The 21,431-nt window shown below is 44.1% G+C and overlaps 2 protein-coding genes across 2 annotated transcripts; both read right to left on the reverse strand.

Annotated features, from left to right (window-relative positions):
* Positions 1 to 4,244: 4,244 nt before the first annotated feature.
* LOC101774516 (patatin-like protein 2) lies at positions 4,245 to 6,731 on the reverse strand. Its single transcript, XM_004973630.3, has 5 exons — positions 6,266 to 6,731; positions 5,941 to 6,128; positions 5,646 to 5,826; positions 5,391 to 5,552; positions 4,245 to 5,123 (listed from the first exon to the last, which is right to left on the reverse strand). Exons 1-5 carry the CDS (start codon positions 6,488 to 6,490, stop codon positions 4,578 to 4,580), a joined length of 1,302 nt encoding a protein of 433 aa, XP_004973687.1. The 5' UTR covers positions 6,491 to 6,731; the 3' UTR covers positions 4,245 to 4,577.
* Positions 6,732 to 18,751: 12,020 nt separating this feature from the next.
* Positions 18,752 to 21,079, reverse strand: LOC101775186 (patatin-like protein 2). Its single transcript, XM_012846714.1, has 5 exons — positions 20,650 to 21,079; positions 20,332 to 20,522; positions 20,054 to 20,234; positions 19,795 to 19,956; positions 18,752 to 19,512 (listed from the first exon to the last, which is right to left on the reverse strand). Exons 1-5 carry the CDS (start codon positions 20,875 to 20,877, stop codon positions 18,964 to 18,966), a joined length of 1,311 nt encoding a protein of 436 aa, XP_012702168.1. The 5' UTR covers positions 20,878 to 21,079; the 3' UTR covers positions 18,752 to 18,963.
* Positions 21,080 to 21,431: the final 352 nt, after the last annotated feature.

Consider the following 21,431-nt stretch of genomic DNA (forward strand, 5'->3'; position numbering starts at 1 on the left):
AATTCCTATATTTACAGTCTCCATCAGACAAAATCCTACCAGCTATAGTGTCGTGTTTTTAAACAAATCCACATCTTTTAGTGACATGTAGACAAATTTTCCAAATTGAGGGTATGTGTGCCGTGAATTGGTAAGAGGGCCAAGACTTTTTAAAAACTGTATTAGAGCTTGATTGGTTTGTTGCTAAAATTTTAGCATGCTAAAGTTTTGTCAAGCCAAAAGTTAGGCAACAAACTTGCTAATACTTTGGTAAAATAAGTGGGAGATGTTGGCATATTTTGGTAGCAAACTAAATAATGGTCAAAAGATTGGCTTACCAAAATTTGAGCAGCAAACTAATCAGAGTCTTATTCTTGCATTTGACCATTGACAGGTGGGTAGCAGGGGGTTTCGTTTAGTCGGAGAGGATAAAAAAAGGGCAACGAGGATTAATGTCGCAACAGACTAACTACAGCATGCTATATATCCTAATTTAATAAAGGTCCTAATGTAAGCTGGGTCTAGAATAGTAGAATGCATCTCCTTCATTATAGTTAGTTAATGGCCGTAAAAATTCTCCATATCATATCTAGTGAGCAGTGAGCACCACTAGTAGCAAACTAGCAATCACAATTATCGGTGCACCTCGCACTATAAGAATATACATCTTCTCGGAGTTTGTACTAGATTACTAAGGATGGCAGTCAACCCACGGATGCCCACGGGTTTGGTACCTAATGGATGCGGGTATGGGTGTACAATTTCACCGTTGGGTCCAGACCTGACCTGATCCTTATTGAGATGGGTCTGGGTGCAACATTTCACACATGAGTGCCCAACGGGTGCCCATCTCTTAAGGTCTTGATCTCCAACCCTTGTCAAAGTATTGAACTAGTATTAATAATTTGGACATTTGATGTTCAATTGTTGATGTATCATAGGCTATGAGGTGAAATTATGGATTGCTGCCTTACTGAAGTGTTTTTTTATGTATCATGTAATGTTAGATAAAAGTTTGGCTTGGCGCTGTTGCTAGACTAACTTTTTTGTTGAGATCAAACATGAAAGTTTGGTTTCCTACTTTAGTGTGTTGCTCAAATTGTATTTTGTATGTCAAGTTCATATTATATTGCTTGACATAGTGCGCTCATGTGTGTGTATTTTGTAAATTTCTACTTCTTTGAAGAGACCCTGTGGATGCCCAACACCCAGAGAGTACAGGTGTCGGAGCAAAAATCCACATATTAGGCATTATGGATGTGTGTAGATACATATGATAGGTTTCATTGTGTGCGGGTTCACCCAACCCAACCTATTGCCATCCCTAGTTAGTACCGACCTGATAGCTTTTTTTTTGGGCTTCGTCCTTGTCTTCTCCTATAGTATTTTTTGGAAGTTGCCAATAATGTTAGCTCCATTAGTATTGTTTTCTAAGTTGCCATTAGGTTTTTTTTGCGAGTAGTTGCCATTAGGGTTTGTAGTATAATGCCCCATCTTTTCCTACAGTTTTGGCAATTACCGACGTGCTAGAAGCTTCCTCAGGATTCCAGTGTAATCCCCACAAACTCATTACTCACGACTTTATGCTAGTGAATCAAATACTATAATTGTCAGGCCTTGTGCTGTGGGGCCCACTGAAATGGTTAGATTTTTTTTAAACCTTGGAGGAGGATGCTACTACTACCTGTGCTCGCTGCTAGTACGGCCTCCTATTGCCAACATCTGGACTACCAACCCAATTCACTGTTTGTTTGAGCTTCTAGCAGCGTCAAAAGCTAGAAGCTCAAACAAACAACGAATTTCTCATGCAGCTTCCGAAAAGCTGGAAGTTCAGAAAAGCTGAGTTTATATGAAAAGCTGGAAAGCTCAGTTTTATTAGCTTTTCGTAGCTTTTTAAACTCAGAAAGCTAAACACATCTTCTAAAACTAGTGTTAGCTTTTCAGAACTAAAAAGCCAGCAGCAACTTCTCAGAAAAGTTCAAAAGCTGCAGCTCAAACAAACAGACCCTAAGTTTCTTATACTAGCAAACGTAATAGTCTCATTGACCATGTCATTAATCTCCAAAATCACACTAACCTTATGCAGTAATTGATTCTTCAAATAGACTAACTACTAGTTACACTAACCCCTGCTGGGATGGACTTGAACAGAGGAAAAACAAAGCTCAAAAACATTTTCAACCTGAGATAGTCCAAACTATTTGTTTTAATTATTTTCTCACTAAAAAGAGTGGGAATTCCGAGCCCACTCGAAAAACAGGCCCGTTAACTCTAATGGAATGGTAGTGGGCAAAAGTTTTAGGCCTGAAACTATCTAGGCTTCTTTTTGGCATAGCCTGCAAAATGCTCATGTTTAATTTACATATGCCACTCAACTAGTTTTAGAAAATTGTTGTGCTAATATTTTTGTAGAAAAAAAATATTAGAATAACATATTTGACATGTAATAAAGCCACCCTATCTGCTTTTTTGATAAAGTGATAAAAAATAGAAGTACATATTTAGTTTTGATTTCTGACTATCAAATATCTTTAGGATACGCCACTTGACATAAATCTAATAGCTATGTGGTTTGTAGATATAAGGGATGCTTCTTAGGGAAACACCATAGGGGTATGCATGAGACAACCATACATGGTCCTTAGGGAGGTAACATTTTTGTTCTTATTTCATCAATCAAGAAATACACTAAGTATTTCCGTCAAAAAAAGAAAGAAATACACTAAGTATGACATGGTTCAAAACCATATTTGCGACTTCTAAATGCAAATGGTGATTTATAGTATAAAAATTAGAATGCAGTATTACATTTGGATGTGTTGAGGAGTGACAATGCTAAGCTCTAATATTGTTAACTTAACATTTCTAATATAAACAATATAATATTCATTAGTATTTCAATCAAAATAGTTGAAAGATTATTTGTGAGGAATTGTTATGATATAGTAGACAAGTGCCCGTGCGTTACGACGGGAGGAAAATCATTACATATGTATGTTAAAAATATATGATATTTTTCTTTAAATATATATTATTTGTTCAAGCAACGTTAACTTTTTTATTCAATAGTATGTCAGATAGGAGTTTGGATTCAACAACTATAATCATTATATCATTTTTAAGTGATAAAAAATATAGAAATACTAGCAAACATGCTCGTACATTGCGACAGGTAGAAAAAAATCATAGCACGATTGTACCTAATAAACATGGCCTAGACTCATTTATTGATAACTTGATTTATGATCCACATTAATAACTATTCCTAAAATAGAGTTCAAATTTATGAACAAACCAACCTCATGCCTATTTAAAATAATTATATGGGCAAATTAAACCTTTTAGCCTCCATCTTAATCAGTTTGAAAATCTCTAAACATAGCTATATTCTGAGATGGAGGTAGTAGCACACACTCTAATGTAGGACTAATTAGCACTAGAGTTTTGATTTAACATGCGGATAAAAAAATAAGTAGTTAATAAGGTAAAAATTATAAAGAAAATTTAGGTCCAATTAAATGTGATACATGGACTACAACAATAAATAAAATAATTTAATATATTTTTTAAACACATATAAAATAGGGATACACTATAAATATGATAAAAACATATAAAGTAATTGGTAACCAAATTGGATCACAACCAAAGGGCACTTTATAGACTATTTTGTATGAGTAGTGTGTTAGAAAAATGAACAAAGATTAGGAATTTTGATTACCTGGAGTATATCTCCAAAGATTCTGGCCTGTGCAGGAGCACCGGGTGATGTACTAGCTAGTGCAACATAATAAATTATTATGTCATAACATGCTGGGATTTTTTAAGTGCAGGTGTAATAGTCACACCTGATTTCAATTTATTTCAACTGAAACATTGCATGTCTCGACCAAATAGATAATATGACTTTCCCAATCTCTCGTCTTTTATAATCAGAACGGTGGTTTAATACGGAGGGTTTGTGTTTTTCAGTTACAAATATTATTGTGACGCCTTTTATCATTCCATATGTTCTTTTTTAAAAGAAAAGAGACATATTATTTGAGTACTTCATGTCTTTTATACAAAATTAGTTGTTTCGAAGTAATAAAATGATGGATATGGGCACAATGACAAAACATGCTATAGCGAGAGCCAAAGAATTTGTGAATTTTCTTTCTGGTTTCGATCAGTAGTAGGGACACATATGGCATTTGTTCAACCTAAGTTGAGTTATGCAGCTTAACAAGTAACTAATGATGTGACAAAACATTTAAGAAAAGTACTGCACATACCACGTGTACACATGGAAATCTCAAATTGAATTATTCAGGGAAACAGCCAAACAGGTAGCTAATGTTTTGACAAAAGGTTTAATAGTGGTACCTATATATGGTGTACGAATGTACACTAGACATAGATCTACAAGATTTTCTCTACTGTGCTCTAGGGAGAAAGAGATGCGCTTTGGAACTACCATTCGTTGTGGAGACAAAAAAAAATGTGGAGACAAAGAACATGAATAAACGAATGGATTACAGAGCATGCTTAGGCTATCGACGATCAATGTGTATTTTCTACTATACGAATATTTCACCGAAGTATCTCCCAGCCTATGTTTACAGTATGGTGCTGCCCTTCTTCTTGAGCCTGGCCCGGCGCTCATCCACCAGCATCTTGGCGAAATGGATCAGCTCCTTCTCGTTTGTGCCCCTGTTGCCGTCAGGCTCGTTCTTGCCGGTCTCGACGTTCACCTTGCACGCCGGCTTCTTCAGCAGGGCCTTGCCGACGTCAACGAGGCGGTTCAGGTTCTCCGCCGTGGAGACGTCGACGGACGACGTCTCCCCCTTGAGTTTGTCGTCCTGGATCCGGAGGTAGCTCTTCTCCGAGTGCAGCGCCTGGAAGAGCACGGAGGCGTGGATGTCGACGAGGTCGGAGCTGGCCTGGTTGAAGCTGTCGATGATGGGCGTGGCGCCCTTGTTGTAGAGCCAACCTAGGATGCCCCACTTGCTGCATTGCACGGCGTCGAACTTCTCCTCGACCTTGGCGGAGCCGGTGCCCAGTGACAGCACCATGAACTTGCAGTAGTCCGCCGGCTTGATCGGGAAGAAGTCCTGGTTGCCCAGGAGGATCTGCTTGCTCACGTCATTCATCGCCAGCAGCGTCTGCAATGCAAAAAGTTGTCGAGTTCAGCGCACATTTGTCAGGTCACGATTCGTGGAGAAGTCAAAAACAGCTCAAGATTATGTTTTGTTTATCGTCAACAAAGTAAATTATTCATCAGTCTACTTCATGATCCACTTGTGGCACAAGTACAACGCCGTGGACTACACTGCCAATGACAGCAGCACATTTGGCCTGAATTATGCATGGTCTCGTGTCTTGCTACATGTTCCTTGTGCTGATCCATGCTGGGTCAGTCGGTAACTCACCGGATTGTTTGCGGCGACGCCTCCGTCGATGAGGTTGAAGGCCCGGGTCTTGCCGTCCTTGTCCTTGGTCTCGAACTGGTGCCCTGGGAGGTAGGTCGGGGCCGCGGAGGTGCTGATGCACACGTCCGAGAGCAGAGCGTTCTTGGAGACATCGTTCACGGCCTGCGTTGCGCAATCACAGTCACGTTAGGGTATATGGCGTACGCAGGCCCAGCCATGGAATTTGCATGTGAATGTTTATGTGCGTGGATGTACGTCGTATCTGGAGAAGATGGTGGGCTGGAGGAGCTTGATGTCGAAGGTGGGGATGACGATGTTCGTGAGCACATCGCTGACCTTGGTCTCGCCGAGGAGCTCCCGGACGATGGAGTGGAGGTACTTGCCGTCGTACTTGGGGCCCGACATGATGCTCTTGAACAAGCCCAGAGGGCCGCCGCTGCACAACGCACACGGGTCGAGTCAAATCAACACTTGCACCAGGCTGAGATGAAATTGTACGACGTAGTAGGATTTTTGCTTCGTTTCGAGCCTGCAAGGGTTGGATCCTTACCCGCCGGATGGGAAGATCTTGGGGCAGTGCTCGAGGTAGAACTTGTTGATGTCCTTGGCGGCGAAGAGCGGGCGCTTGGGGTTCTCCTTGTTTGGCGCCGTGAGCATGGCGGTGACCAGGCCGCCAGTGCTCGTCCCGGCGATGACGTCGAAGTAGTCGGCGATCCTCGCGTCCGTCCCGTCCAGCTCCTGGAGACACATGCAGTAAACGATCATTAGAACCGACCAATAGTGCATCAGAGGTAGATGCATGATGCATGCCTCCCATGAATATGCAACATGCATGTACTAGCTAGCATGCATATATGAATGAATCTCCTCCTCACCTGCAGCTTCTCCTCGAGGAAGGCGAGGATGGTGCCGGGGATGATCCCGCGCACGCCGCCGCCGTCGATGCTTAGCACGGTGACGATGCTCCCGAACGCCGGCGGTGGCGACATGGGCGTGGACAGCGTGGACGCGCGGCGGCTGAGCGCCCGCTCCGCCACCGGGTTCAGCGTCAGGCCGGACCCGCTGGTGCCGAGCCCCGCGGCGTGCACTACCGGCGCCATGGTCGTCGCGGCCTCAACCACAAATTAAAACAGCTAGCCTCTCCGATCCCTAGCTCGACCCCGCCGTGTACGTGAAGTGCCGGTCGCCGCTAAACAAAGGCTCGGGAGGTCGATGAGATGCTGTCGAACGCTGGCCTTACACAAGGACTCGCTTTGTCCGCTTGCCTCTGCCTGTTGCCGCGCTTCGTGCTGCGTGTGGCGAAGGACGGTGCACGAGCTCATGTATTTATAGCCGCCCGGGAGAGAGATCAGAGTTCAGAGAGGTGCTAATAAAGAACGGGACAACACAGCGCTGCTAGTTTTACTGGATCAGAACATGGTGATTTATTCCATCGACTGCCGGTGCTGTTATACAAGTCAACCGCTCGTGTGTGTGCACCCAGTGACAGAACTGCCGAACTCTGGAAAGGTGCGTGTGGGGTCAGAAAAGTCGAACGGATCAAAGCAGGAGCCGAGAGCCGGGAGCACGCGGTGCCGGGAGCAAGGATCCTGTCGCCGTCGCGGCGTCGCGCGTGACAACGACGATCGGGTCAAGGTCGCGCGCGAGTGGAAACCCGATACTCTTCGTGGAACTCCAAGTCCCGTTCCGCTTCCACACGCCACCTCTGCTCGCCGTGGCCGCCCGCGCGCGGCGCGCCATCCCGGCAGGCGGCAGTGCCACTTGCCGGGGCTTGCTGGCTTGTCGCTTGCGAGGGCGCGCGGCGACCGCGTGCGCGCGCTCGGGGTCGCCGGCGTGGGTGCTACGTAGCCGCCGTGCGCGCCGCCGTCGTTGCGCTGGCCGGTATAGACGGCTGGATCGGACTTATGCGAGCGTACAGCTAGCGTATGGGTGAACCGAAGCGGCGAGGAATTCTACGCCGGGGAAAGCGGCTGCAAGTCACGCGGTGACTGGGGACGAGATACTGGTGGTTCTCTTCCATATGGCTCGGAGTAACCGTGTTTAACTTTCCACCGTATCTGAGGACGACAAATTCAAGCCGCTTGACCTGAAGCTCTCTCCTTGGTCTCTGTCGGTTTGTTCCGGTCCTGTGGGGTTGCACGGTACAGTTTCGAGATCTGACAGTTGATTTTTCACTGGTCATAGCTACAGCTGTTATTGATCTAATGTTTTTTTATCGACTATAGTCCTGGACCAAGTAACTTGAGGCCACACTCAACTAAGAACGAACATGCATGAAGGCTGGGATGAGGCTCCTTTAGGCTGCTCTTGAGTCAGTGACACGTGGATCCGATCCTACGTGTCAATAACCTAACTGCTCTCTGGAGAAACCACTTTCGAAGGCTAAAGGGTATCGAGTAAGAGTCAAATGTCCGTGTGCACACACTTCAACTTGATCAAATGTAAGAAAATGAAACCGATTTGACATATTTTCTTTTCTTTTCACCCACACTCTGTCACTATGAAAGATCATCTAAAGTTTTTTCTGGTAAAAGATCATCTAAAGTTAACCCCTAAAGGTAAATGTATGCCGACATATGCTATTATGAATAAAATATCGTAATGTCCCCATGTGCATATGCTTCCAATCACCCATTTTTTGCATGAACAATAAATATATATTGCCATAGTTTAACAAATTATGGAAAAATTTTCTTGAATGAATCTCATACTAATGATACCAACAATGTATTTAAAGAATATTAATGCCTCGTAATAATAAGTTATGTTAAGTGCTACTTTAGATAAATTTATATATTGTGGTTGAAACATTATAACATGTCTGCATTAAACGTTTAATTGTAAGCACTCATTTTGTGTGCAATAAAATATTTACTACACTCAAATTTTTTATAGAGAAAAATTATTTTGGCCAAAACATTACGACATACCTACTTTATAGTTCAATTGTAAGCACTCTTTTTTAAAGAATATAAAGTAAACTATATTACACTTGTAATTCTTTGATAGAAGAAATTCAACTTCTTGACTGTTATAGTGTAGGCCAAAATGCATGTTTATTAAATTGTAGTAACTAAAAGTACAACCTAAGATCTAGATCGATTATTTTTAATAAAATAAAAAAGGGAGTTTTGAACAAGAGGTACCACTATGTGACGGAACCATCCAAATTAACCTGACTAAAATGCACTTAAGTCGCCTGACACGCGATCATGCACTTTAAGCAAGTCAACTTGGTCGTCCATCGGATTTCATCCGATAAACCACCTACTCAGCATCGAGAAGCATTGCTCGCACGAAGGTGAGTGGGCACAGAGATTACAACATTCCCATCACATTTACATAGTTCAACAATTTATTACATCAGAGTTTTTGAAATTCAAACAGAGTTTGCAAGGTTGTAAACAACAAAGAAGTAAAACAAGCGGAAGCTACACGACGATACATAATACCACGGCGAAGCCGACCATGATATCAATTCCCACGATCCACGCTGTCTGAGGACGGTTTCCACTCGACCGTCCAACCTGGAGGGAGTTGGGTCGGCCAAGTCAAACTGGCAACCATTTCCTCAAAATCAACACTACCTGAAAATATAGCAACAAGCAAGATTGAGTATACTAATACTCAACAAGACTGACCTGACAGGTGATAACTACTTCACCGACTCCTAGACATGCAAGGCTTTTTGCCTATGGGTTTGTTTTTGCCAAAAGCGACTAAAGTTGGTCCTTACTTTTAACATTTTAGCTCAAATTCTAAGTTTATTAACCAGTCTAAATTAATAACTTTTACTAAGCAAGCATAGTTTCCAAACAATTAAAGTACAAGCATCAAGATTTACATCATCATCACGTTCCATCTTTACTCAGTGCAGAATAGCGATCAAGAAGTCCCAAATTGTGAGAGGCAGACGAATCGATTCGAGTTTATTAACCATGCATGGTGAACCTAATCCCACGACATCCGCGCACCACTAAGGGTCGCTTCACTTGTCAGCTATCCCCATCGATCCCTAAGCACGAGTCAGGTCCAAACTTCCTTTGGCATGCAATGCTCCACCGTCGCGGTCTCTGCCATACTGTGACCGCACTTTCACCCACATGATGCACCATGGGAACGACATTCCAAGGACAGTAGGAATATAAGCCACGCTTCAATCAGGTACTAGGCTTCCCCATCCCATACTAGGTATGAGATTAGTACTTTCAAACACTTGATCACGAACGCTGACACGTTTCGACCTTAGCAAGTTCATCTAGACAGACGGGCACACCACCACATTGGAACCATTCCTGGTCCCATCCGTCATCCTTGTAGTATGAGTAACTAACAACTCCTATAACTCACGAGTGACAGGCAATCACTCGACTTTTACCGAGTCCTATTTAGCACAGCAACTACTTGACTTTAGCAACTAGTGTTCAGATCAAAGGTACTAAGTTCATGCATCTAAGGTTTCAATCAACTCCTATAAACGTAAATGCACAATCATAAGCATCAACATATTGCATAATTTAAAAATAGGAAAACATGCACCGGGGCTTGCCTTCAGGTTCAGAGAAAGTTAATTGGTCTTCGAGGTCTTGATCTGGCTCGGGCTCAGCTTCCACGTGATGTAGCTCTGCAGCAGGTTCCTCATCCAGCGTAGGGTGGAGCTCGTAGGTTCCATCAGCGATATTAGCTTCTACACGACATGCATATGCAGAAAGTTCAAATTTCCATACTTTCGTATGAAGGATCCAAGACATGACTTATTGTTGAAGTGAAAGTTGCATTTCGACCACATTCAACTAAACAAGGTTCTAAACTTTCATTATCTTCATGAAGTAAGGTGTGTTGTGGTTTAAAACTCGGGGCTAACTTTGATGGTGATTGTGTACGTGTATAAGATTTTACAATTTAGACTTCACAAAGAAAGGTGGGGGTCACTTTTAGGATTTCTCAAGATTCATTCGGAAAGTCATCCTATTGCTGAATGTTTTTCTGTACCTCTTCTAAAAATTACCATTTTACCCTTACTTTTACCTAACGGTTTTTATTCATTTCCTTTTTGGGATTAAATTTCCATAAATGTTTCTGGTAGCTCCTGATAAGTTATGGTTCTAAAAATTTTACAGAGGCTTTATAATCACATCAGTGAGATACTGTAAAATTTTGGGATGCATTGAACTTCTACAAAATTAAATAAAAATAAAACAGTACCCTATGGTAGATTATAGAGATCTATTTTTAACTCAAGTTCCAGCAGTAGTTTGGTTCTAATATTTTTACAGGAGGTTACATCAGTATGACAGAGGCTCCTATGATTTTTCCAAGATTTAAGGTGAAGGACATCTATTAACCATATTTTTCCTTCATCCAAACTTTTATAAAAAGTTAAGCATGTTTCTTCAAGCTTCATTCAGTGACTAATATTTTTCCTAGCAAGAAAGTTTTACAAGAGATCTAACCCCGTGGATGACATCACTGGGAGAGCCCCTTGTGAGGTTGTTAGTCCCGTGAAAAACAAGCTCATCATGGTGGCTTATGGTGTGGCTGAACAACCAACACAAGACCAAACAATTCATGGCGTGGAGATTCCAGCTCGCGGTTATGCCAAAATTGGAGTGGACCGAGTGGTCGACGGTTGGCATGACCTAGAACTAGAGATCCCTAGAGGTGACGGGGAAAAGAATCTAGGAGAATCCATCCATGGTTGGATTTTATGGCCCAAGCGCTACATAAGGATTACGCAGCTGAATCCCCCGACCTTGGGATCATCTCCTCAAGGCTCAAGGGCAAGATCACCTACGCCATCTGTCAGGGCACCCTCTCCACTACTAGATAGGGATCCTAGCATGAGTTCACCTTCTCCTATTCTGAGCAAGGCTACATGACAAAAGACGCCTTCAGTTTCGCCTACTGTGGCTACAAAGAAGAAGCAGAAGAAGCTGAAGGAAAAGCAGCTAGAGCCCAAGAAAGCTTACAAAATGAGTGGTGCGGAAATCAACACAGTAGTGGATGCTGAGGTTAAATCTCACTTCGCACCAAAGCCTCCCGTGAAGAAAGATCCACCAGTTAAATGTCGGGCTTTCATTAGAAGCATGGAGAAAAAGGCAGAGAAACTACCGCTATCTGACTACGACCGCTCAATAACAAAGGCTTTTTAGAAGAAGAAAAAAAGTAAGTCAAGTATTCCACAGCTCGAAACCCAATCCAACCAATCAATTGCCCCGCTCCAGATATTTTCGGAGTCTGATAAGAACCTATTTCTATTTGCCAAAGATACAAATCTCACCCCAGCTCAACTTCGAGGGGAGGATCACGTCCCAAAGCACCCTGGGGATACTAAATGAAAATTTGAGTTAGGGAAACCGCTTGTGTGGCCGCAGTTGGTGGACCGTCTTCCAACAAAGATATACAAATAGCACCAATGGTACATGGAGGCTTCTGGCAACGGTTTACTCATGCTCGAAGTTCAGATTGGAGATCAACATTATTTCCATGGGGAAGACATTGTAAATGTGCCGCTGGAGAAACTCTATTTCCTTTACAATCAAGACGCACTTGACAAGTCACTCAGCAGTTCATGGGTTCTATAAGTCTTTAATTTGCTCTAACTTCAAAATCCCCACTCTAGTCATTGTACGATGTCTTAACTCCTATTCGATTTTGTATCATGCAGGATGGAGCTTCAAAATTGTCGGAGGAAAGGATACTATGACATCGGCTTCATGGACACAGATATTATAAATGAGTCAACTATAAGAGATAGACCAAATCAGACCTTCAAGAACATATATAAGTTCCTAGACAACTAACATTACAAGAAGTACATACTTCTACCATACAACTTCTAGTGAGAGTGTTTCCCATCTCTTTTCTTTTTCGACCTAGCAGTTAAACATAAGACTAACTAGCTTTGGCTATGCATATATGTACAGCTTTCACCAGATACTCCTTGTTATCACGGTTGATCGAAGCGCGGTCTATATCATGGACTCTTTGACAAAATCAAGAGATCAATACAAAAACCTCATAGACATTCTTAACAAAGCATGGGCTCACTTCCGTCGACATCACGCAAGTGAATTCAAGGAGAAACTTGATTTCAAGCCTGAATTACCGGTATGTGTTGAATTTCCACATCTCGTGACACTTCCCTGAACACAACATATATTTCATAACTTCATTTGCCATATATAGTGTTTGAGATAGAATCCGGGGGATAATTTATGCAGATACCTACTAAGGGGTATCCCGAGGTAGTAGATTGGTTGGGGGGGATCGTCGGACCTAGAACTCGAAGATAATAGTGAGGACACAAGACACAGATTTATACAGGTTCGGGCCTCCAAAGTAGCGTAATATCCTACATTCTGTTCGGGTGTTGTTATTGCGCCCTGCCCTTGGTCTTGTTTGGTATTGAGGAATTGGTCATCTTTATGGTTCTATGAGGTCTTCACCTACCGATCTAGGGACCCCTACTCTCCTTTATATACTACAGGGGGCAGGATTACTAGTCGGTTACAAGGTAGGAGTCTTAGTAGGATTACATGTTATGAGTCCTAGTAGGATTACAAAGGAATTATAGTAGGAGTCTGTCTTCTTCCTTCCTTGCGGGTACTAGGCATCTATCCCTAAAAATCCCCCGAGTGCTTCGTAGTCGAATGCAGCAGTCTTCGAGTACTTTTCAGATCCTCGCCAGGTAGTTTAGTGCTTCTCGAGTACTTTGTCTGGCTGAATCTTCAAAGTTCTTCAAAGCTGCTATGAGGCTATGGTGTGCTCAAGCCCTTGATCATCTTGATTTTGTAATCTTCATCTTTGGAATGTGGTATGGAGGGCGGCGGAAGTCGCACTCCATATGAAGTAGCCCCCAAGCCTTAGGTTGAATCAAAAATCAGACTGAGGGTCAATAAAATCTTGAATCTTCTATCTTTGTCTTGAAAAAATCAACTGTTGGGTGTAGCTTATCAGCCTCCGAGTCTTGGAATGATTAAATAATCAATCTGAGGGTCTTTAGTCTTCATGCAAGTCATCATCCGAGTTGTATTGCGGCATCCAGTCCCCGAGCTTATGAGCCAGGTGAGCCGTAGAACCCACATCGAGTAGTTATTGGTGCTTAGCCCCCGAGCTTGGAAGCTAGCTGAGGCACTGGAGATATTTCGAGTAGTAATTAGCGTTTAGCCCCTGAGCCTGGGAGCTAGAGGAGCCATTATAGGTACGCTGAGTATCCTGGAGAGTCGTCGCCGAAGCTTAACCTGCAAAAAGAGATGCATACATTATGTAGCATATTTGTAGAATATTGAAACTATTGAAATTTATTCAGTGATGAATGTAATGTAAATGTTGTGTGTCATACTCTTGTTTCGGTCATATTTTTCCCAAGTAGTTAGCCTATTACATTTAAGTTCCCAGTCATTGTTTAGCCATTACCACTGCGTGTGAGATCTTTGTCTCATGTACGCGTACTGGCATTGCTGCTACGGAGATCTTTGTGTCACGTCCTAGCATTTAGGCATGACAAAAGATCCAAGGCTTTCATGAATTAAGGCCTGTTCTGCTTGAGGAGATTATGACCGCTAAGAGAAGACATTTAAAATAAGTAGTGAGCATTGTGACAAAAAGAGAGCGTGATTGCGGTTAAAGTAGTCGTTTAGACTTTTCTACCTTTTGGCAAGAAGAGCGTGTATTTCCGCACATAGGATTTGTGCCTCCTTATGGTGTAGCCACAGCGAGCCTCCAGCACTCAGTGCACCAAACCCGTGGCCGTAGCCTCCAAAATTTGATGTACCAAGCCTATTGGCAGAGCTTCTGCTTCCGGAACGCAGTGCACAAACTCCATGGTTATAGCCTCCGTAATTCCGTGTACCAAGCCCATGGCTGTCGGTTAACATGCTCTAGGAATAATTGGCAAATTGTAACTCGGGAGGGTAATTTCCGTCGAGAGGCGTACACATATAAGTAGTCAGCGCATTCACCAACCATGCTGAAAACAAGCCAAAGAAAAATAATTATTAAAAAAGTGACTTAGCTTGATTTATGGATGATTGTCGATGAAACCGCGACGGTTGTTGATGAAACCGACTAGTCGGAGTTGATTCCAACTAGTTGTCGATGGCATGAGACCTATTCTCGACTAGTTTTTAGACGAGATGAGTAGTCCAAATAGTCGTTAGCAAGCCGGTGTAGACGTCTTGTTCTTGCAGAATTAGTTGATCGTTTCGTCGAAGATTTGTTGGTGTTGCCATGCAAGCTAAAGTCCTTCTCGTAGCTTTTTTGGTGTGAGCATAGCTGAATACACCATTGATTTCCAGCGCCAAAGGGAACGGTAGCGGCTGTTTCTTTATTTTGATGCTTGGCGTGCTTTTCCGTCTCCAATCAACAAAGCTGGTCTCCGCTTCGGACTCGACTAAGGAAATTGATTCCCTGTAGGATTCCATCTTGACGCCATCCAATTCTATTCCATCTCGATCTTGATGCTTGGAGATAGTCAGCGGCAGGTGAATTGTTCCACTCCGCACTCCATTTTGAATTCCAATTCGGCGAGAACAGATGCTAGCTTGGAATTAGCCTGTTCGGCGATTTTGCCTCGGACTCCGACGCAGTTGCACACCGAGTCATCAATTGGATGGGAAAATAGTGTTCTTGTCTTGTAGAGTAGATTGATCTTGATGATTGTTGATGATAAGATCCTTCAAGCTCACCCAATGATCTCGACGATCACCCCTACCTGGCACGCCAAATATCGGTGTTTTATACCAAGCAACCTACCAAGGGGTATCCTGAGGTAGTAGATTGGTTGGTGGGGGATCACCGGACTTGGAACTCGAAGGTAATAGTGAGGACACAAGACACAGATTTATACGGGTTCGGGCCGCCAGAGTAGCGTAATACCCTACATCCTGTTTGGGGTGATGTATATTGCGCCCTGCACTTGGGTGTTATTTGGTATCGAGGATTTGGTCCTCTGTTGTGATTCTATGAGGTCTTCGCCTATCGATCTAGGTACCCCTACCCTCCTTTATATACTTCAGGGGGTGGGATGGATTTGGTCCTCTGTAGTGATTCTATGAGGTCTTCGCCTATCGATCTAGGTACCCCTGCCCTCCTTTATATACTTCAGGGGGTGGGATTACTAGTCAGTTACAAGGTAGGAGTCCTAGTAGGATTTCATAGTATGAGTCCTAGTAGGATTACAGAGGAATCATAGTAGGAGTCCGTCTTCTTCCTTCCTTGCGGGTACTGGGGATCTATCCCCGACAGATACTACGTATGTGAGTTCATCCATGGCTTTGTAGGTCCCAAGCGTATAACCGATCACGAATTAAGAGTATGTATACAAATTTCTTAACAATAAATTAGTTCTAATTGTGCAGATCCATTGATCTACTATATAATAACCTTTGCCAATGACACAGATGAGACACATGAAGGAAGCACTCTCCGAAACGGAAAAAATTATAGCAATTCAAGAACAACTTCAACTTAGTGGATTTCTTCTGGACGAGGTAGTAAATCCAGCGGGGGAGTTCCATAATGATAGATCAAATCTGCATCACCGTTAGGACTCGAGTTCAGAATAGTTGATCCAAATGTTGAACTTCAAGTGTTAATGCAATGTAATATTATTCATAAATGTGAATGCAAAAAATGTCTATATATATAATATTATATCAAATATAATATTATAGATAAATACAACTTTATTTATATATATATTAGCATATTAGAACTAGTATACGTAAAGGAAACAAATACGAGGATCTGGTTGTTTATAGCAACCGGTACTAAATTGGCCTCGACAACGCGCGATGTGGCAGCCAATTTAGTACCGATTGGTATAAACAACTGGTACTAAAGGCCCCCCTTTAGTTAGTATTGGTTATTTGACCCGGTACTAAAGTCCCACCTTTAGTACCGAAGTAGCAATACCAGTTGCATAACCGTACTAAAGGAGGTTAGGAACAAGATACTGAAGGCGCTTTCCTAGCAGTATACGCAGCTAGCTTCCCTTAAACAAAAGGACGGAAGTGCAAATCAAGAATTCAAGATGCGTCATCCGTAGAACCTCTCTTAAAGTAATCTCTGCAGCGCACCAGTGCTTAACCTCCACAGTTTCTGAGCTCCGAGAGCATATCTTTGACTTCTCTATAGGTATCACATTTAATTTTCTCGAGTGGAAAATTCTCACGTGACTTGTTAAGTTTTCACGACGATTTCGTGTATATACCACTTCAAAAATAAGAATGGATGATACAAGCTTTCCACCAACAAGACCAAGGTTTGCATTGCATAGTCCATAATCAATAGCGTGAACGTGTTAGCTAGTGTAAACTAATGACGACTGACGCCATCTTTGGGAGCAGGATAATCATCCTAAGTTTTGATCATCAACCGGGATACTGTGGACTATCTTTAGGTATCAAGAGTAACATGTTAATCATGACTCATGACTTGACTTTTTTTATATGTGCATTAGGCAAATAGCTTTTTACACGGCTACATTTTTGTTTGTTAATGGGGTATAATCTAGTTTCGAGTGACTGAAATTCTCTCTTAGATTGTGGATGCATGGTTTTCCAAGATATATAACAGTGCAAATGACTGATGAACAAAATATGACATTGGTTGGTGATTGGGGTACGGCTCTGGACCTAAGCTTCCAGCTAAATGAAATCCAGCTCAGATACTTATCTCCAACTCATACACGTCAGGACAATATTGGCTTGGTACGTTGGCGGCTAAGATTTCTTGTGGGCAAAGAGTGAGACTATGAATTTGTCAGTCTGTTGTGTACTTGGAATTTCCTGGAGCTTTGACGACCTATAGTAGTATTGAACTGAACATTAGATAGGCACGTGCATTAATTCAAGACGTGGCGAAACAACACTTGGACGTTCTTCAGGAATTCCTTCACAAGTGAAACCTTGAGCTTGCTGTATTATCTTAGTAACTAACGATGATACTATAATTGGGCGGCTAGTGTGTGGTTTAAATCTGGAGTAGGCGGTTTAAATTTCACACGTGTATACTTCGCGTGAAATTTCGCATGACTTGTGACTTGTGACTTGTGACTTGTGACTTGTGACTTGGGATGTGCGCGTGTGTGAGAGCCTCCGAGAGTTTCTAATATTTTTTGGCGCAAAATACTTTAGTCCCGGTTGGCGCAAAAGATGTGCTTTTAATCCCGGGTGAAAGATCCGGGACTAAAAGTTGGAACCTTTAGTCCCAAATGATTAGTTCTGATTGGGAAAATTGAGATTTATGAGGTTTGAGACTACTATTCGTTTCTCTACCAATGTCTCATATCAACGGCTTCATCAACGACATTCGTTGTCGCTAGAAGTAGTGGCACTAAAATTATAATCCATGATAGATTTCTCGTGATGTTTTCAGAGAACGTCAATGATTGCCCACATTGGAGATGCGTGAGCTACATTGTGCTCTGTCGTTTGACTGACGCCATGACCTCGAACGAACTATGGAAGCTTTGCGGACTAATGTCTTCATTGATGTTCCTTGCTGTTGCTATAGGTATAGGTTGTGGATCTATCATCAGCTTTGCGGGCCAGTGCTTACATCGTACTCTATTTCCCGGTTGACGCTTCGACTTCAAGCCACCGATCTAAGCCTATCCAACAAGGCAACGATGCATGTATCCTTCCGCAAAGATTTTTGTTATCTAATCTGTCAATATGGTGATCTATGGGTTGCCGAATTATATTTTTCCGTTGAACTCGCCACCGTCACCCACAATTGGATGCATAGTATGGGCTCATACGTCTAACTTCAAAATAACTATATTTTGTGACATCCTTAGCAGCGATGTTCTCCCATCCTGTTATTGACCCATCCTCCTCCATAGTTATAGAGTGTGCAGCAGCGTCGACTAGTCAAAGCGGCCGCCCATTACATTTTTTATTTTTTATATTCTATATAAAAAGTTTTATTTGTGTCGCAACTTTGGACTCTTAAAATGCATGTAGATGCAGCAAAGGCAGCTGGATTTTTTTAATAATGGAACAGCTGACTAATACTAATTGAGTTCAAGCTATGTTTTGGGCAATGACAAATAATTTATCTATAAATTATAGGAATGACCACATTGATTGAAGGAAAAAATCATTAGTTACCCACCACCATCATTAAAAAAAATAAACCCAAAATACCTCTATATGATTGATAAATTGCCCACCGCTGTTATAAAAAAAATTTAACTAAACTACCTCTAAATGGTATCTATAAAATAATCATCGCTGACATTAGAAAAAGTAATAAAAATATACAAATAAATTTGTAATTATTGAAAAAATAACAAAAAACCCTTATGCAGGCTTCTCCCTTCCCTACTCCCATTATAAAAAGATAAGCTAAGTGTCGACAAAATTCAACTAATGCTGTAATGCAAATTAAGTTTATACATTGCGTATTGCATGTATTACAGAATACAGAGGCAGACAGTTTGGAAGTGCTAATTATAGTCGCTACAAAGAACATGAACAGATAAATAAATTACAGAGCATGCATGCTTAGGCTATCATGTACTATTCATGTATTCGTCACTACAAGTACCCCGGCCCATCCATGTTTACTGTGATGTGTTGCCTTTCTTCTGGAGCCTGGCCCGGCGCTCCTCTACCAGCATCCGGGCGAAACGGGTGAGCTCCTCCTCATTGGTTCCCCTGTTCTTCTCGTCAGACACGTTCTTCCCTGTCTCGACGTTCACCTTGCACACCGGCTTCTTCAAGAGCCTCTTGCCGACGTCGACGAGGCGGTTCAGGTTCTCCTTGGTGGAGACGTCGACGGACGAGGTGTCGCCGCTGAGCTCGTCGTCCTGGATCCGGAGGTAGCTATTCTCCGAGTGCAGCGCCTGGAAGAGCACGGAGGCGTGGATGTCGACGAGGTCGGCGCTGGCCTGGCTGAAGCTGTCGATGATGGGCGCCGAGCCCTTGTTGTAGATCCACCCCAGGAGCCCCCACTTGCTGGACTCCACGGCGTCGAACTTCTCCTCGATCTTGGCGGAGCCGGTGCCCAACGACAGGACCATGAACTTGCCGTAGTCCGCCGGCTTGATCGGGAAGAAGTCCTTGTTGCCCAGGATGATCTGCTTGCTCACGTGCGTCATCGCCAGTAGCGTCTGTAAAATTTTGTCAAGTTTTGCACACATCATCAGCGTCACAATTCATATTTATGGTTTGTACGTGTGTAAATTGCATTAGTAGTCAGTCTAGATTCAAAGGTTGCTGATCCAACGCCGTGGACTCCACGTACTGCACTCTGAGTCACTGAAAACGACCCATTTTCCTTGATTTGTGCATGCATGGTTTCGTGTGTGGCTGCTGTTCTTCGCGTCGATCTATATGCAGAGAGGTTGCTGCCGTTAGCAGCTGGCACATAGCATGGTCAGGCGGGCACTCACCGGATTGTTTGCGGCGACGCCTCCGTCGATGAGGTTGAAGGCCCTGGGCTTGCCGTCCTTGTCCTTGGTATGGAACTGGTGCCCTGGGAGGTACGTCGGCGCGGCGGAGGTGCTGATGCACACGTCCGAGAGCAGAGCGTTCTTGGAGGCATCGTTCTTGGCCTGCATGTGCAATCACAGTTCACAGTCACATTAGGATGGCGTACGCAGACCCAGCCATGGAATTTGCATGTGAAAGTTTATGTGCGTGTGCACGTACGTCGTATCTGGAGAAGACGGTGGGCTGGAGGAGCTTGATGTCGAAGGTGGGGATGACGATGTTCTGGAGCACCTCGCTGACCTTGGTGTCGCCGAGGAGATCCCGGACGATGGACTGGAGGTACTTGCCGTCGTACTTGGGGCCCAGAACGACGCTCTTAAAAAGACCCAGAGGGCCGCCGCTGCACAACGCACGACACGGCAGTCAGATCAAACGTTTACACGGCTTCGACTGAATGACTGATCTTGTGTCCGGCAAGGTTTTGCAGTAGACCTCACCTTCTGGCAGGGAAGATCTTGGGGCAGTGCTTGAGGTAGAAGTCGTTGATGTCCTTGGCGGCGAAGAGCGGGCGGTTGGGGTCCACCTTCTTATTTGGCGCCGTGAGCATGGCGGTCACCAGCCCGCCGGTGCTCGTCCCGGCGATCACATCGAAGTAGTCCGCGATCCTCGCGTCCGGACCGTCCAGCTCCTGCGCAGACACAGGAAACGAGAACGTTAGCACCGACCGGCAGAGAGCATCAGAGATAGATGCATGCATGCACTGGCATGCCATGGCCAGCTCCCATATATACGCAGCAACATGGACTAGTACTCACCTGCAGCTTCTCCTCGAGGAAGGCGAGGATGGTCCCGGGGATGATCCCGCGCACGCCACCGCCGTCGATGCTGAGCACGGTGACGATGCTCCCGTACGCCGGCGGCGGCGACTTGGGCGTGGATAGCGCGGACGCGCCGCGGCTGAGCGCCGACCGCTGCGCCGCCGGGTCCAGGATCAGCCCGCCGGACCCGTTGGTGCCGGCCTCCGCGGCGTATACCGGCGCCATGGACACTAACCTCTCGATCGAGCAGCAACCAGTAATCTACCACCGCCAACCTCCGGTCCCTAGCTCGAGAGCCTCGAGAGGCTAGCTCGTGAAACGTTTACTGGCTCGAGCGGTAAACAAAGACCGGTAGCTGTGAGAGATCCCTTGGCTAGCTTTAGGCTCTGGCTTGTTTGCTTGTCCCTGGCTTCGTGTCGCGCTTGGTGTGGAGTGGTTGGGTACTTGGGTCGAGGCACACCAGCGGATACTTATACTTGGGTGCAGGGTAGGGAGAACGGAGCAACACGGTGGACGTGATGGTTCCCGGGTAAGAAAAGGTCGCGCTCGTAGTGGTGCACCCAGGGTGATGGAGCTGATGGGTGGGAGGGTACGGGCGGGACGAGTCAAAGGTTGAAGGGGTCGACGCAAATGCAGGCTGTAGCCGAGGGCGAGCACGCGCGTGTGGCCAGGGAAGGGCTGGGAGGGTGGACGACGACACATGAGAGAGGATCCTGTCCTGTCGCCGTCGCGGTGCCTCGGTGGGTCGGTAGCGTCAAGACGATCGGGTCAAAAAGGTC

This window comes from Setaria italica, chromosome VI (assembly GCF_000263155.2).
Source record: "Setaria italica strain Yugu1 chromosome VI, Setaria_italica_v2.0, whole genome shotgun sequence".
NCBI classification, from domain to species: Eukaryota; Viridiplantae; Streptophyta; class Magnoliopsida; order Poales; family Poaceae; genus Setaria; species Setaria italica.